Here is a 17,571-nt window from a genome sequence, read left to right as displayed (position 1 = left end):
ATACCAATTTTCGTTGCTTTCTTGGGTAAAGGTGAACCACGAAGTTAGATTTTCAACGAATAATAAATGTCATATAGGCTTATATGCAGACTTTGGCAAAACCACTAAATTAGATGTTCACGAACATGCAAGTTTCTCGTAATCAACGAAAATTGGTACCCACTAAAATAAATGAATCCACAGTACAATGAAAGCATTAAAGGTTCGTTTAAGAACAACTGAAACTGTTTAGACTGACATAAAGCGACGTACATGTTCATAACCTGAATAGTTTAACATGCAAGATTAAATGAAAGGATACAGTAAATGAAGTTATTCTGTTTATTCTTCTGAATTTTGTAAATCTTAAAATAAATTTCATTTAAATTGTTTAGATTTCTTGCATTTTAAAACAACCCATTAGGGTCAACCTTAATTTTCAGCAAAACTTCAATAATTAATTCGATTTTCTTTCCTCGTTATCTTTTTCTGCTATTTTCGTTTAGAAGCTAAACGGCGATTCTTCCTTTTAAACTTCTTTTAATTCACACGTCAGGGATAACTCATTCGTAATAGAAACGCGTATCTGTTGTACACAATATCATCCCTGATCCCTCGTGTCTGTAATGAATTTACTTACCACTAATGTACACTCCAGTTTATTTTCCTCGTTTGCTAAAATTGTATATTTGAATTCTGTTTCCTTTTCCCTGTCGAAACGTCTTGCATTTTTAACCACTCCCTTAAAGAATAACAAACATATTTCGGTTTAACAAATGTTTTTCTAATGATTCTGAAATAGACTAATATCAATTTTTATATGAACTATTATTGATTTTTAAATGAGAAAATAATGATATGTCTGACTATAAACTGATAATTATTACTTAAATGATATAGTATACTATGCGGTATGGGATTTGCTCATTGTTGAAGGCCGTACGGTGACCTATAGTTGTTATTGTGTGTGTCAGTTGGTTCCTGGTGGAGAGTTGTCTCATTGGCAATCATACCACGTCCTCTTTTTTTTTATAATCAACAAAAGTAACGATACATAAGCTTGAACTCCAATTTATCATAAAATACAATAAATAGGAGAAACTGTAACACTATCCAATGAAATGCAAAGCAAATGCATATGATTTAAAGAATCTGACAAAAGTGAAAAGTGAGAAAATTCCGTGTTGAACAACAGAGGGGTCAAATATATTTTGAGTAAAATTATGATAAAAGTAGGCACTTCATTTCGAAGATGAGAATCGAGTATTCAAATGACTGCAAAAGCATGTAGATTTTAAGCAAACCATGTCATTGCATGTTTAAGTTCGAAGTTTATTAAAAGTTCTAAGTTCGATTTTTTTTAATTTGAAGTGAAAAATGCGATTTTGGAAATAACATTTTTCTTGTTGGTTTTGATAAAAAAAACCAAACGCTTTGCAAATATTGTCAATCTGCCAATTGGCCAAATATTCACATTCGAACAGTGCATTCAATTTCATTATTACAATGCCTTGTATCGTTTCTTTTGTTGATTAAAATTGAGAAGGAAAATGTGCCAAAGAGACAACAACCCGACCATAGAAAAAAAAACAGCAGAAGGTCACCAACATTAAGACGGGGACATGTTAGTCATTTTTTTGCATGACACTTATCGATAGAAGGGTAACCACGATTATATCAAGTATCATATTTGAAGGAGAAAAATGCTCCTAAAAAAGAGGAAACTTTATCTCTGTTGTGTATTTTTTCTTTAATCTGAATACTTTTTTGTTTCAAAATTACAAAAAAAAAAGAAAAGAAAAAAATTCTATCTGACTTTTATTTAAACGTTCTTTTATTATAATATAATATCTATTGTGATAAATTTTAAATCTTACCGTTAGAGAATCAATACTGAAATCAAGAGCAGCTGATCTATCTGTGAACTCATAGTTTTTGTAATTTTTTATATAAACATCCCGTACTAAGGTTGGAGGTTCTACATTTTCGGAAATATTTCCTACAAATTTATAACCAAGATTTCTTGTTGTCGCCTGTTGTATTATAACTGTCACATTTTCACTTACAGGATGTAACCCATCAGTCACTGTAACCGTGGCGTTGTAACTAGTTGTGTTTGAGTCAAAGCCACTTTGTAATGCTATGATACCGTATTTATTGATCTTTAATTTATCGGGTGGACTGATCCTAAACGTCAAAACGGATTTCGTATCGGGGTCAGTTGCCGAAACAACGCCGACTATCAACCCAGGGTATGCCGACTCTAAAGTAAAAAAATTATACGGTTTGGCTATAAATGTTGGGCTTTTATCATTAACATCTTGCACATTTATCATTATTTTAGTGTCAAATGTATAGTCACTTATTGATATCTTGAGTGTTTTCATAACTTTAATTTGTCCGGTATAATCTAAAACGATAGACCCAAGAGTCAATGACAATCCACTTATTTGAAATTCAGAATCGGAATCAATTGAAAATGGATTATTTAATTCAAGGTTGCCGACAACGGTATTTGCAACACTATCTTCGGGTAATTCACATTCAAACTCAGCACGTATGATATGAATTGTTATATTAGCTACGGTAACAAAAGTAAATTGTTTTTGAATTTCGACATATGTTGAATATGCTATTGTTGTGGGACCTTGGATACTATTTAGATTGATAGTTTTTGATGTTGTGATGACTCCATCGTTTTGTACCGTTATAATATTATCACGATCTATTTTTGTCATGTTTTCAAATAATAAGCACGACTGGCAAACCAGGCCAACCACACTGTCTTTCAATGTTCCATCCATTATGAATATTTTTTTCCATATAACACTGTCCTTGTTTACTGTTATTGTTATATGTCTGAAATCTCGTATCACGATACCATCAGCTGTTACAGACACTACCACAAAGATCTCATACTTCGGTTTCATCAAATCTTTGTCCAATGCAATAGTAACCATCTCCGTGTTTACAGTTTGGACTCTAAAAACATCAGCATCTTGTCCTATTATTTCAGCTACAGGCTTTGTTTTATATAGACCTTGAACCTCTGTGAAATCTATTTTAGTAACTAAAAAAGATAAAATTGAAATTATTAAGAAAGGACCTATAGTTGATCATATTATGATTTAAATAGTTGTTTTCCAAATGACTAGGGACTTTGGTGGTCGGGTGATCTAATTATGAATTCTACAGTAATCACCTGACTGTCAACATTGAGATTACGTGTTTATATCCCGGCCGTGTCAGGATTTTAAGTTTTTTACTGCAATAAAATTAGTGATTAATGTTTATCAAACCTTTCCGTACTATTGTGCTATTTCGTGGAGGTTATTTTTTTCACTGGTGGAGGAACCCGGGGTACCAAGAGAAATTAACAACCTTCGGTAGGAAATATAACATGAAATATCTAATAGATAAAATCATATATATAATTATTTTCGTCTTTGGTAATGTGTCTTTCGAGCTTCTTACCAAATCGAATCATCCAGTCTTCATTACATTAATGTTCAAACAATTATATATGCAATGTATATGTTCAATTACATACAAGTTTTTTTTTTAAACCGAGTTATCTACTTTTATTCATGAACAGGCTTAATAAACATTTTTGGTAGAATTAGTAACATAACCGCTGTCCCACATAATGATGTTTGTCTATATCTAATAATGCGTTACACATATGTTGGTCTCGTGCAACACTTAAGAGACATGTATTGTCGAAATATGCATATGATGCATTCAAATGGATACCGTTTATATCATTACACAGTCACGTGTTTATTGATGATATAAGGATTTCATCTAAAGAGTAAAAAACTGATCAAAACTCAGGTAAGGAATTGACACTATACGAACACAAGTGTTACAAAAGTCATCGCAAATTAGTTCTTCATTTGGATGTGTCTCTATCATGACAAAAATATGTTCGCGGTCTTATGTATATGATCTGATTAACAAAACCCATAATAAACATGAAATAAGTATGCTCTATCAAACTGTTCGTTGTGTCCCACTCTCCTTTGAAGCTTTTTTTATTTGATTGGAATCGCATGGCATGTAAGGCCTGCACAGCTGAAAAAATGCCATGTCGATTTATCAAGTCTAGAATATCAGTAAACTCATGTTGCTTCTTATTAAAGCTTCAATAGCATAGTTTGACCAATGAAAATAGATTGAACAATTGATTATAATTGTCATTTTAGCCACTTCCAGGGTAAGGGGATATCTAAATATTGTTTTCTGTTGTGCATGAAAATCATGAACAGATCATACATTTGTAAATCATAAATGATCAATGACTGATGGAGAAAATTTCCATTATTTCATATCATTCAAAAGTTTTGACAGAATATATAAACAAAACTAAGCTGTCGTGTCATGTCATTACCATGTCCCGAGGTACTGGGCGCTGGTGATATCCTTATGGTCTTACAGTTCATCATCTTTGTTATCGAATCAGTGATATTACTTATATTAAACGGTAACAACTTCATTGCATAAGATGCGCATTCCGACAATATATGTTTCTAATGTGAAGCCCGATGTCAATATATTTTAAAAGTTCAAAAGCTGATTTGTAAATATACATTTGTATATTGTATATAAGAAGTTTGACAAATCAGCCAGAGCATTTAAAAGACAGCGTTTTATAATGCACAATGCAACTTTAATCAAGTTTGACGACGTGTAATATTGGATTTAGGAAATTGTATGCGGTACAATTACATATAATGCAGCGGGTTCTACTACAATTAATCTCATAATAAAACAAAGTATTGATAAATAATTAAATCAACATAGTTATCATGACAAGCAGAGGTGTTTCAAAAATATTTAAATTCCAAAACCTTCTACTTACTTAATATATATTGTTGTGTTCATACTATGCAGACTGTTAATGTACTATTGAAATTTTGAAACCTGAAAATTTTGTTTAATCAAATGATTTCAGAAGCAAGGGAAAAAATTATGAATTTGAAACTCAATAATTCACAACATACCTTGATCACCTGGTTGGCTACTTTCCAAAAGATTAAGCGATGACTGTTTTGATGTAAATAGTTCACTCGGTACTGTAAAATAAAGATGAGTTTCTTGTTTGTGTTTTGGAAAAATATAAAATCACAAAAATACTGAATTTCGATGGAATTCAAAACGGATAGTCCCGAATCAAATGGCCTCTCTTTTGAATACGGTTTGCCTTGTATGCAAACATCAATGAATTCTACCAATATTCTAAACTAAAGGTAATTTCTAGATTACACCTAAGGTGCAGTGTTGCTTGATATGACTAGAATGCTTTAAGGAATATCTGACGGGTGTGTTATTATTTCATTTATTATCAAACAGCTCAATAATTGTTTGTGTATCGACAAGACATGCGTATGAATTAAATACAAAACGACAAACAAACAAACTCACATTGTGTACACAATCCATTCTTTTTTGCATATCCCTGTGAACATCTGCATATCCAAGTACTGTCAATTTTGGTACAGGCACTGTTTGGTATTATACATTTAGCGGTTCCACTGTATGCACCACATTCTTCATCCAGTGTAGCGTCTGTTCTATTGACGCCCTCAACATTATCAAGGCATTGTGATGGTTGTACTGTAGTTGGTACTTGTGCTGTAGTTGTTGTTTCGATTTCGGTAGTCGTCGGTTCCTCTGTTGTAGTATCTGAAACAATACATGATCAAATGACAAATTCATAAGCCATTTATTGTTTTACCACGTGATGAGGACAAACCCATTCCGGTAGCACGAACAAATTTGTGACAATTCAGTTTGTCATCATAGCTTGTTTTAGTGCTTATCAGAAAAATCTAAACATTTTTGGATGATAACTTGTCTCCGCGTGTTCCGAAAGATAAAGAGGACCGTATATTAAATTTATAAATTGATGCGTGTCAAGGAACGAATGGTGTCGAATGGTCTCAAACTGTGCGTTATATTTCTGACCTAAACAAAACTCTTCACATGACCTTGCGGTCATAAAACTTTCGAGCACGATTTTTGTACTCAGACTCAAGAATCAACCAATCAAAATATTGGATTTTGTGTTTCGAGCATGATTTTTGTGCTCCGAGCACTGAGCAAAGTTTTATGACTTCAACCCCTGGTCTAGTTCAATGTTGAACCATCGGATTATTGGATGGTATATTTTTAGTTAAAAGGATGTCAAAGAATAAAAATGGCTCGGAACGATTTTATTTTGATATGGCTTTTAACTCATCAATATCATTATGTAGATATAATTTTAGAATTTGCGTCAACCTGAAAAGAAATGTCAGTACAAGGTAATATGGGTGTTATATAAAAAATGTGAACTTTATTCTAAGTTTGACAAAAGAATTAACTCAATTTCTGAAAATTATCTGTAAACTAAGTTAAAAAAAATAAATGATTTGAATTTAATTTAATTTAAAGTTCCCATTTGTAGTTGTTAATTTGGTAGAAACCTCTTTGTTGAATTTAACCTATCAAACAAAGAGGTTTTCGCATGATTAGTGCCAATAGGGATTGCATATTTTGTGCTGAATTATTAAAAACAAACAAAAGATAAGAAAAAAATAAAATTAAAAGATATATCTATCAATAGCCTATTTGCCAGTTCCACAATTAACCCTGTAATTTAAGATGCTTTCATTAGGAAGAACTTAAATTTTATTAACAGCTAGCGATCAACCGAAATTTTTCTGTGCATATTGTATGTTTTCTTTTGTTAAGATCAAAACCTTTGCTTTGCATGGAAAGTAAAATATTTTTGTCAAATCTAGAACCAGTTGTCAATGCAATTGTCAAAGGGACACAAACTATCTTAAAGTGTGTAATTACAAAATCAAATCCGTAATTGGTAAAATGACTATTAAGTTATATGTTTGTATATCCATCTATTTAGTTTTCAAAGATAAACATACACAAAATATGCATTCCTTGCTGATGAATTAAAGTTTGCACATTTTAAAAAGATATCTTCCATCAACCTGTAATTCCGCCAGTAAGGATAAATTTACAAATATATGTCCTTCATCAAAGTATGCCATTTATTTAGAACTGATATGCCCATGAAAAAAATAACATTACTGTACTCATTTAGATAGTTGCATGTGATATTCCATAACTTAACAAAACGCTTTTAAATTTCAAATTTCGTAATGTGCATGCCTTCCTTCATATTTAACTTTATAATAATAAATTGCATTCCATTATACTAGTGTTATAAGCAGACAATGTTAGTACAAGAAAGCGATCAAAACTTACCCATATCTGAAATAAAAGGAAAAATTCAAGCATCCATACCTACCTGTTCAATTGAATTTACTTACCGAACTCCTTTAAGTCTCCTTACAATGATTCTAGTCTACTCACGCTTTTTACAAGAATTACTTCAGTACAATTTCTACAAAAAAGAAGAAGAAACTTTTTATTATAAACGTTACATTCCCGCCATTTACTTGATCCCTTCCATTGTTTTGAGTTTGGAATTCTCTTTATAAGATATAACCAGTTTTTTTGTTTCGAACTTGTGTCCGATTGAAAACAATAGAGATAGCAGAAAAGACGTAATATAAGCGGTTATCAATGTGGAAATTACTGTTTACTACTGCTACTACATGCTTGCATATTTTCAGTTCTTTGATCTACTTTGAAAAGTATTCTATCAGTGATGAAAATAGGTTAGAGATATGCATTTTCCCATTATTATCTAAATGTCGATATGATCTAACTTTGCTAATACGTTTCTGCTGATGGATGTATAAGAATAAAAACTGTTTCGCGTAGTATGAGCACGAAGCATGCGCAAAGCAGACATGGTTGTAACTCGTAGGGATATAATTTAATAAGAAAATGGTGTACAAACTCGAGTTTCGAGTTATATATATATTTATTATACCTCCGTAAACGACTGTTGAAATGCATTTCAGATGTTAGCGACAGCTGATCTTCTGTATGGGAATTTAAACTGGTCCAGTACTGAAAAGAAATATATATATTTTATTTTATTTTTTATTGGCGAAAAAAACTTTTATCAAATTTAATAAAACGGAAAGATTTTTAGTCTAGTTAGTGTAAGAGAAGTATATTTTGTGCAAATTGATTTTTTTGTTTGTTTTTTTTTTTAACTATTTGATGAAAATAAAGAATAATTACTGTTAATACAGTTTTCAATATGACACAAATTATACTACCCTCCCACTACATCATAGTACTGTACATTTTAAAATTAATTCAATTCTTAGTGATAAGAATCACAAACAGATATAACAAAGATATGAAAAAGATGCAAACGTCACATTTCTGAAGGGAATAATAGGTATAAAATTATTTTCGCTATTTACTCTTATTAACATTAACTCTAAATGTACAGCACAATGAATGCATTGCATTAGTTTGCATAATACATGTATTCTGCAGACAAGTTATTACTAGAAAGCGTTCAGAGCGAACTTACCTCAGGACTGAAATATGGTTATAATTGTTATGTTTTTATACTTACCTCGCGTCAAATGATTTATACTTACAAGAAGTCTTCTACTTTTTAAATCTTTTTTTCTATTTAAACATCCTCTATACATTCTGCAAAAGATGCAATACTGAATTCATTGGAATAGCATAACAGAGTAACTAATAGTAATAAAGAATTTTATGATATTCAAACCATGCTTGTTGAAAAGTATAGCTGTAAACCAATGTTTTATGTTTGTCTCCCTTTGCTTTCTCGTAACTGTGCACTGTCTAAATATGTGGATTTGTTTCTTTTTTTTACAATAATTACATTAGTTTAAACATATTTATTTAGAATGAAATTCAAAACAGTGTGGCTGTGGCCATTGATTGACACATTAAATTCATCCATTGACTGGGACAATTTAGGTGAACGTTTGTATGAAACGACCACTGCTCACTATGTACTTTTTAAAGATACTTAAACTATGGGGTCACCAAAGGTTCTCAACACCTTAATAAAGTAATTCGAAAAATTAATCAGAAATAACACGATGTTTTGATTTATATCAATTATATAAATCAAAACATAAAGGTTATTCCTGATTAATTTTTCGAATTATTTTATAATTAAAGGCGTTAAGAAACCTTTGGCGACCCCACAGTTTAAATGTCTATCGTAGGTACGTCGTGAACAGTGGTCGTTACAGACAAACGATCACGTAAATTGTCCCAGTCAATGGATGAATTTAATGTGTCAATCAATGGCCACAGCCACACTGTTTTGAATTTCATTCTATAGTGGATTGGGAAACAAGTGTTGAAACTTATATTAATCCCCTTTCACTTTGCGGGTGCGAGTGCTGCCTTGTAGCGGCATTAGCCTGCTCTTTATCGAAATCTACAAGGGTGTTTTTAACGTGCAAGAGATATGGCTCTCTCTTAACACAGGTCAGCCATTTATCGTCCCCTTCCGACGAACTATCATCGTTTCCCCAAGACCATACTCGCAAATGGTGTCAAGGGAGAGCCGAAAATTCAGTCCCTGAAATTTTCATCCCAGGCGAGAATCGAACCAGGAACCTTTGTGTTAGTAGTCCGATGCACTAACCACTACACCACGGCTCTCTGTAATAATTACATTTGATGTATGTTTCATTATAATACTTTATTCTGATTGGCTAACTGCACCTCACGTGTTATTCCTTAAGCAATTACATCACTCAATAAAACTTATCATTCATAATAACACGTGGTCCCTCAATAAAGTGCACAGGTGAATTCAATAAAAAAAAATATAAAATTCGTGTTTTCATGATCATAGCTAAAAAATGTAATTATAAGTATTGAATGCTTCTTATTGTAACTTCATAGGGGTGTAAAAGCGTTGACCGCGCTTCATACAAAATGTACTTCGGTCAACGCTTTTACACCCAAATGAAGTTACAAAAAGAAGCATTCAATTCTTAAGTGATATTGTCCAATAGACATATTATGAGTAACCTGTAGATGTTTTCCTGATTGTGTGTTCCTCAAATCACAACCGTACTTTATCAACACTTAGCAAGATTGTCTGTGTGCTATAATAGATCTTTTATTTCTATGATGAATCCCGTTTATTTAAGTACGGCGGATACAGTGGAAGTCTTTGGGGTATGATCTGTTGTCAATGTTTCGTGATTGATCATGATTTATAGTGTAAGCTTTGTAATCAAAACATTGTAAAATAAAACGATTGCATATGACACTAAATCGGCCTTCTTTTGAAGTTTATACCCCCCTTTTTCATATCATGTAAGTTTCTTTTGTCTTCGTATATCTATACATCTATCGTTTTGAAAAGTTTGAGTGTAACTGATGACTGCAAGTTCAGAAGCACAAACATAGTCTTTGTTTTGTTACTGATTTGAACAACTTTAAAATATGGTCGAAGATCAAAGTTATTTTACATATCAACTGATAATCTATAACCATGTGAAATTATCAGATAAATGATTGAATCAGAAATGAGTAACTAGTCCGCAAATACATTTTAAGATCCAACCCGTTGGTGTAGCGATAGGTTAACACAACAAGGGTACAGTGTACACAGTTGAAAGTAAAAACATCCTACCTTCAAGGTAATTGTTTGAGTTATTGGATCTATTGTTGTTAACCAACAGTCTTGCAAATGCACTCACTGCATTTGTAATGCTGTCATGCTTTCTTCAAGCATTTTCAGCAATTTTGAAATGGAGTAGAATACCCATTCATGCCTTTATTGGTCCACTTCTATTGTCGTGCAATTCAGGTATATGTAGAAACCAGTCATTTATGATGGAAACTAATCAGACCCCAGTCCTGAAATAAAAAGACTTTTTTTTTCTATTTTTGAAAAAGAATTGAATAAAATATAGAATAAAAGGCTTTCTAATGCATATGTTATAGGCGAAGCATGTTTTCTGCAAAATTGTTATTTCTATTTGCAAAATATAACAACTCAGTAGCTCACTCCTATTACCGGTTATCATTTTGGCTGAAATTATATGACTTTTGTCCCAATTATTTTTCAACATAATTTAATGGTGAACAGTAGATTTTGTTCCCCATTTTTAAATTGTTATACAAGGAATTTTAAAATCGCATATAGCAGACATTAATTTGTGTTGAATCGGCAGTAGCGATATCTGGTAATAGGGTGTGTACTTTGTAGCGATATCTGGTAATAGGGTGTGTACTTTGTAGCGATATCTGGTAATAGGGTGTGTACTTTGTAGCGATATCTGGTAATAGGGTGTGTACTTTGTAACGAGTTTACAATTACACAAACTATGCATCCTGTCATGCACTGCATACTGCACACTGTGAATTGATATATAAGTAAATATTTAACAGACAATGTTAGTACAATGAAGCTATCTTACCTCTTAACCTGAAAACAAAATGTTATAATTGCTATGCCTATACTTACCTAAAAATGTGTTAATACTTACAAGAAATCTTCTACTTTTTAAATCTGTTTTTTATAATTACAAAACTACTCTAAACAGCTTCTGCAAAGTAGATTAAAATGACAAAGATTAGCAATTGAAATAATACAAAGGTATCAATGTTACTTAAGAGTAATAGAATGATCCCAATAACAAAATAGAACTGTATTAAAGAAGAACAACTGTAGGCCTAAATTGTAAAGCCCCTTCCCCCTCCCCGTATACTTTGTTCGTCAAGATGGTTTGACAAATTCAGGACCACAAAGGATTTTTTTCATACATACAATTAGTGTTTTATTCTAAACTATAACTTGAATATCATTTCATTGAAAAGAATTATGAAGAAATAACACTTCATAATTTTTGGACATGCGGAGCGTTTTTTTAATTAAAAATAGATACATAAAAATAATATCAAGAGTGTGTTCATTTTCGTTTTCAGTTGTCTTTTTCATAGGTTTTTTTAACAATCTTAATGCATATTTTTGTTCATACATTGGCATTTCAAAGTTAATTTATTGATTGATCGGTGGATGTTTAGTATATATATATATATATATATATATAATATATATATATATATATATATATATATATATATATATATATATATATATATATATATATATATATATATATATATATATATATATATATATATAATATATATATATATATATATATTCAGGTTGATAGAATGTTAAAGCCGTAGGAATATCTTAGGATTATGTATTTAATATCAGGGCCCGTATGCATAAAACCACTTAATATAAAAAAAAAAGAAGATGCGGTATGATTGCCAATGAGACAACTCTCCACAAGAAACCAAAATGACACAGAAATTAACAACTATAGGTCACCATACGGCCTTCAATAAGTTAACATATCCGATCGTAATAGTTATTTACCGAATGACATGTAGTAAATTCGTCCGTTCGGAACAAATCCTAACTTAAGTAGCTTATTTTCAACGTGCTACACTGCAACATGATAACAATTCGCTCTACAACACATTAACTTGATTAAGAATCACGCAATAGATGTGAGCACGCTATTGTGGGACCACCGCGACCGATAGCTGAAATTTAAGCTCAGTGCATATTCAATCAAACACTTAGGTATCATTCCAGTGATTTATTACCCCGCATGAAAGTTATATAAACCAGCTTCACGGATTCTAACTGCATGCATGCATCTTTTCACTAATTTAAAAAAAAAATAGGTTTAGTGACCGTTAAGGTTACATACCTGCTGAATCATACAAATAGATGTAAAAATCGTATGCTTTCCGTGATGGAGTAATATTTCGTGAACGATCCTCTTGAACTCAATATTTCATTCCTTGTCTTAAAGGCACATGTAAATAAAGAAAAGAAGTAGATAATTCTAGCAATCTATTTATATAAAGAAATACACGGGTGATGTTTTTGTAAGTTACATATAAAATAAACAATATCGGAGTCGGATATTAGATTTGAGTTAAGGAACTTTAAAGAATTACGAAAGAGACAAACACATTCTTGATGGTAATATCGTGTTAAATAAAATAAAAATTCGATTTTGGGGGCTCATGTCCACTGTTTACTACCACTTGAAACCATCCACGAATGTGATAACGATGATACCGATTATAAAACGTTCAACACCTTTGTCGTGTTTTTTTTTTTTTTTAGCTAAAACAGTCTGCCTGAAGGAGTTTCTCCCTTTAGTGTTGCTTCAGTTATCAAATACACAACCGAAATGCATTATTTAAATTGTGTCGCAAAACATGGCTTGTGCATGTGATGAAGACATTGGAATTGATACCTCAAATAACATAGTGCTTTCTTACAGTCAGTGTCCTCCAGAGGAATTATCAAGTAAGGGAATGCAAAGACAACTGAATATTTGGTTCATGACATTAATAATTTTAAAAACGTCATATATTGCAATACTAATATTCTGATAAAATCATGCAATACCGATAAACGGATTGTTTGGTAAATGGTACCTTAATGATCTTGTGGAACACCAACAGCAGTTGTATGATAATTGTCCATATTGAATAGCAAGCGCTTAATCGCTCAACATTTACAAACGTTGTAATAAACTTAAGATAATGCATTTGAGATTGGTCGTAAGCATCAATATGTCTGTTACGTCCATTAGTCTACAGCTGTTTTAAAAGCTGTATAGAATAAGTTGCCATATTCAAGTAAAAAAAAAACAATATATATACGTTTTAAACATATAGTTAACCATTTGTAGTCAACATCGTACCTTTAAAGTCATATGAAACGAGTGACCAGTGAAAAATAATGTTATTCCAATTCTTGGACAAATGCATACAAACATCATAAACTTAGTCTTCTGTGCACGATCAGTTTATCCTTTTTTTCGCATAAATTTCGTATAATCGTCAATTTTTTTTCAATCGGTCAGTGTTGTTGTGAAACAATGGCAGGTAATTAAAGTTAGTGTTTTGAAGCCGAAGTTTAAAGATTGTCACCTGTTTGTCAACAATCAACAAAAAAGCATGGATATTGAGCACGTGTTTACTATGTACAGTCAGATAATAGTTTATTATAAGGACATCCATGCGTCTTGCGATCACCGGATTTTTACGAGATGGGTCACACTGAGGTCACTTTGCATACGGAAAATATGTCGGGGAATTGCTTCCTTCCAGGAAGCAATTAAAATAAAGTAAACTTCTTCTAAATATGAACAAATTAAGGAATTTTCTTCAGAAAAAAGTATATGTACATAAAGGAGTAGGTTCAGTAAGACCCATTTTTGGCCCCAAAATATAGCAGTTTTACAAAATTGTTGAAATGTAAACCTTTAGTTATTTATTGGACAGTAGAATGCTTCTGCTACATAAATATGGGCTGTTTTTGACAATACGATGCACATATATCCGGTACTAGCACCATTAAGTCATGCTAAATTACTGAAATCCTTATAATTCTAGTATTTTAGTTAAATTTTAGACGGTTTTCGTGTAAAACGAAAGTGGCATTCGTGTTCATCTTTAATATTGAAATGTAAGTTGTATTTTAAGATAATACATAACATATATAAAGGTTGAGGATGAACACGGATGCGGCCACTTTCATTTTTACCAAAAACCATCTGAAAAGTGACATTTTTCGGCATACTAGGTAGATTTTTCATATTTGAGCTTGTATCGGATCGTTTTTAATGACTAAATCTGTTAAAATCTTTCACATAAACTAATTAATTCAAATAAAATAGACACTTAAGTGTTTAAAAAGTGGTCAAAATCTTTCGTCAGATGAACCTGAAATTTGAGGCCAAAATCGGTCCTTACCGGACCTACTCCTTTTATAATGAAAACTATTCATTGAGTTATAAAAAAACATATGCATTATTTTTTTTTGATTTGAGGTTTCTTATGACTTTAACTGAATTTGAGGATACGTCATTTGTACCGAAAACACATTTTTTAATTACGGATCTTTTGACAAACATTCAGTGAGAATTAATTACATTCAACTCTATAATAAGCTGTGATTAAACTTTGTAACGTGCCAAGAACACATATAATTTATGCCTGCACACAATTTTGGGATAACTTTATGTACAATGAATTCTTGTGATTTGGTTTATAGACCATTGCTCAGATCACCATGGACCTCACTGCTCTAAGGTTACTTCGTATATAATTGCGTGTTATATATTTGAGGAACACAAATCATGTGACGCATGTGTAATAAATTCATTAAAACAAATCTTTGCAGCAAATTAACAATAAATTCCAATTTATTTTTAAAGCATAAAAACATATATCTACATATCTAAAATTTGTTATCGTATTTTAGATCGTTCAAAATGTATCTACCCATGTCTTCGTCAAACATATGTTTATGTTAAGGGGAGGGTTGCGATCGCGCTAACATGTTTAACCCCGCCACATTCTGTATGAATGTGCCAGTCCATAGTCAGGAGCCTGTAATTCAGTGGTTGTCGTTTGTTGATGTGTTACATATTTTTTTCCCGCCCTCTTTTATACATAAATAATCCTATATTTATCAATTTCTGTGTCATTTGGTCTCTTGTGGAGGGTTGTCTTATAGGCGATAATACCACATCTTCTTTTTTAGATGTATTGATTAACATAATAAATAATATTAATCTTTAAAAAAAAACAGGTTTTACATGAGCAGTTCTTTAATCGGAGATTCATTTAAAAAAATCATAGGAACCGTCAACCTCTGGCGCAGTTATAGTTGCTAACTTTGACGCCATTTGCACACTGTTGGATAATTGTTTCACCCATCTCCTTAATTAGTTTTAATTATTCGGATGAGGAGTGGTTAACATTATTTTAGACCTTCATTTTGTACAACATATAACTGTAACGACGATTTTTCACAATTGAAAAAAATCCAAATTCTATTTTCGAAGAGTTAGTTTAAATTTATCGTTAGAAGTTCAACGGAAACAAAGTATGTGAAATGAGACTAACTCCTTAAAAGCAGGATTTGGCATGAATACATATTCAACTTCGAATTCTTGAACCCAAGCCACCGCCTAGTTAGTATAGTATCTTCCTCTAAAAAGAACTCATCCTGGTATCTATGATGAGTTTATGTTTGATCACGCTACGGTTATCAGAAAGGTATATTAGATTAGTTACAGACAATGAAAGCCTCGCATACTACTAAAAGCATTTGAATATTTTTAAAATATTTAATAGTGTTAAACTGTTGTCACAATATATGATATGCAGGTCAATTTTGGTCAGAAATCTTTGATTGATGTCTTTGATTTAAGTGATCGCGATGATCATTTAAGAAGTATCTTGTTTGCTTATGTATGTAAGATATATTCTGAAGTATATAAGTAAACAAGTATAAAAAGATTTAAGACGTTATTACAGACTTTGTAATCTATCGCATGACTGACATTTATAACATGCTTGAGTTAGATAACTCAATTTAAACTCTAATGATACTTCAAATTGAATTTTGTTTTATATACTTGCATTTGGTAAGGCTAAATTTTACTATACAGCACTTGCACATTGACTCTTATTTTATTAAATTATATAAATGTATTGCTATTAGATAGATATCTTCTCGTTTTCTATTTTTCGACGATTTCCAGTATGCAGTGACTTTAACCATGACTCTCGTAACAAATTTGACAACCGCACATGAAGCGCAAATTACGTGGTGAAACAAATGGTAAAAAGAAGTATTAATCGGTTCTGAAATAAATTTCAATACACCAAATTATGTTATGACAAAATTTAATGAAATGATGGGGACGTATGGAAAATATTAGAGAAAAAAACAAATAAATATCGTGCTATCAACTCTCTTGATTTTCACTTGCTCCGTGATTCTGTGACGATTGTCTTATAGCCTTCAAAATCGGTAAATTTCGACACAAAATAATTTCGGAGAGCTCAATTATTTCCTTAATAATGTAATCACCAGAAAGTCGTTTCATATGACATTAAAAAACATCAGTTTCTGTATATAAAAAAGAAGATGTGATATGATTGCCAATGAGACAACTCTCCACAAGAGACCAAAATAACACAGAAATTAACAACTATAGGTCACCGTACGGCCTTCAACAATGAACAAAGCCCATACCGCACAGTCAGCTATAAAAGGCCCCGAAATGACATTGTAAATCAATTCAAATGAGAAAACTAACGGCCTAAAATATGTACAAAAATTGAACGAAAAACTAATGTGTAACACATAAACAAACGACAACCACTGAATTACAGTTTCCTGACTTGGGACTGGCACATATACACCGAATGTGGCGGGGTTAAACATGTTAGCGGGATACCAACACTCCCCTAACCTGGAACAGTGGTATAACAGTTACAACATAAGAACGAACTATAAAAATTAGTTGAAAAAGGCTCATCAGATGGACAAAAATACAAGTGGACGTGGACGGGTACTTGTACATCCCAACAATAAAAAGACACTAGATACACTAGATACAGATCTGAGAGTACTCGCCGTTAACTGACAGATAGTTCAAAGTCTCTAAAAACTAATAAAAAATCATGCATCTAAGACTTAAATAAGTTTATATAGAGCATTCAATTAACTGAATTTTTCATAAAGGATTTAATTGTCCCCTTCTCTAGAGTAAAAGTTTCTTTCTTATGATATTCAATTTGCGGAACAATACA

General features: G+C 31.8%; 2 protein-coding genes across 6 annotated transcripts in view; one reads left to right on the top strand and one right to left on the bottom strand.

The window, feature by feature from the left end:
* The window catches only part of LOC143062761 (cadherin-23-like), a 47,710-nt gene extending 34,945 nt beyond the window's left edge, over positions 1–12,765 (bottom strand). For 3 of the 5 annotated variants that reach the window (XM_076234537.1, XM_076234533.1, XM_076234536.1), the window contains exons 1-9: positions 12,651–12,765; positions 11,406–11,465; positions 10,547–10,773; positions 8,511–8,565; positions 7,883–7,962; positions 5,404–7,387; positions 4,983–5,054; positions 1,857–3,049; positions 620–721 (exon numbers count right to left, since the gene is read on the bottom strand). In XM_076234537.1, coding sequence (XP_076090652.1) covers positions 620–721; positions 1,857–2,939 — 1,185 coding nt within the window. In that variant the 5' untranslated portion in view covers positions 2,940–3,049; positions 4,983–5,054; positions 5,404–7,387; ... (3 more) ...; positions 11,406–11,465; positions 12,651–12,765. The remainder of the gene's footprint in view (positions 1–619; positions 722–1,856; positions 3,050–4,982; positions 5,055–5,403; positions 7,388–7,882; positions 7,963–8,510; positions 8,566–10,546; positions 10,774–11,405; positions 11,466–12,650) is intronic. The other 2 variants (XM_076234534.1, XM_076234535.1) reach the window with 2 other exon arrangements.
* LOC143062766 (amino acid transporter heavy chain SLC3A1-like) overlaps positions 1–17,571 on the top strand; it is a 387,949-nt gene that overhangs the window by 312,460 nt on the left and 57,918 nt on the right. The gene's annotated exons all lie outside the window — the stretch shown is intronic.

Source organism: Mytilus galloprovincialis, chromosome 2, assembly GCF_965363235.1.
Source record: "Mytilus galloprovincialis chromosome 2, xbMytGall1.hap1.1, whole genome shotgun sequence".
Lineage (NCBI taxonomy): Eukaryota > Metazoa > Mollusca > Bivalvia > Mytilida > Mytilidae > Mytilus > Mytilus galloprovincialis.
This window is presented reverse-complemented; position numbering and strand designations above follow the sequence as displayed.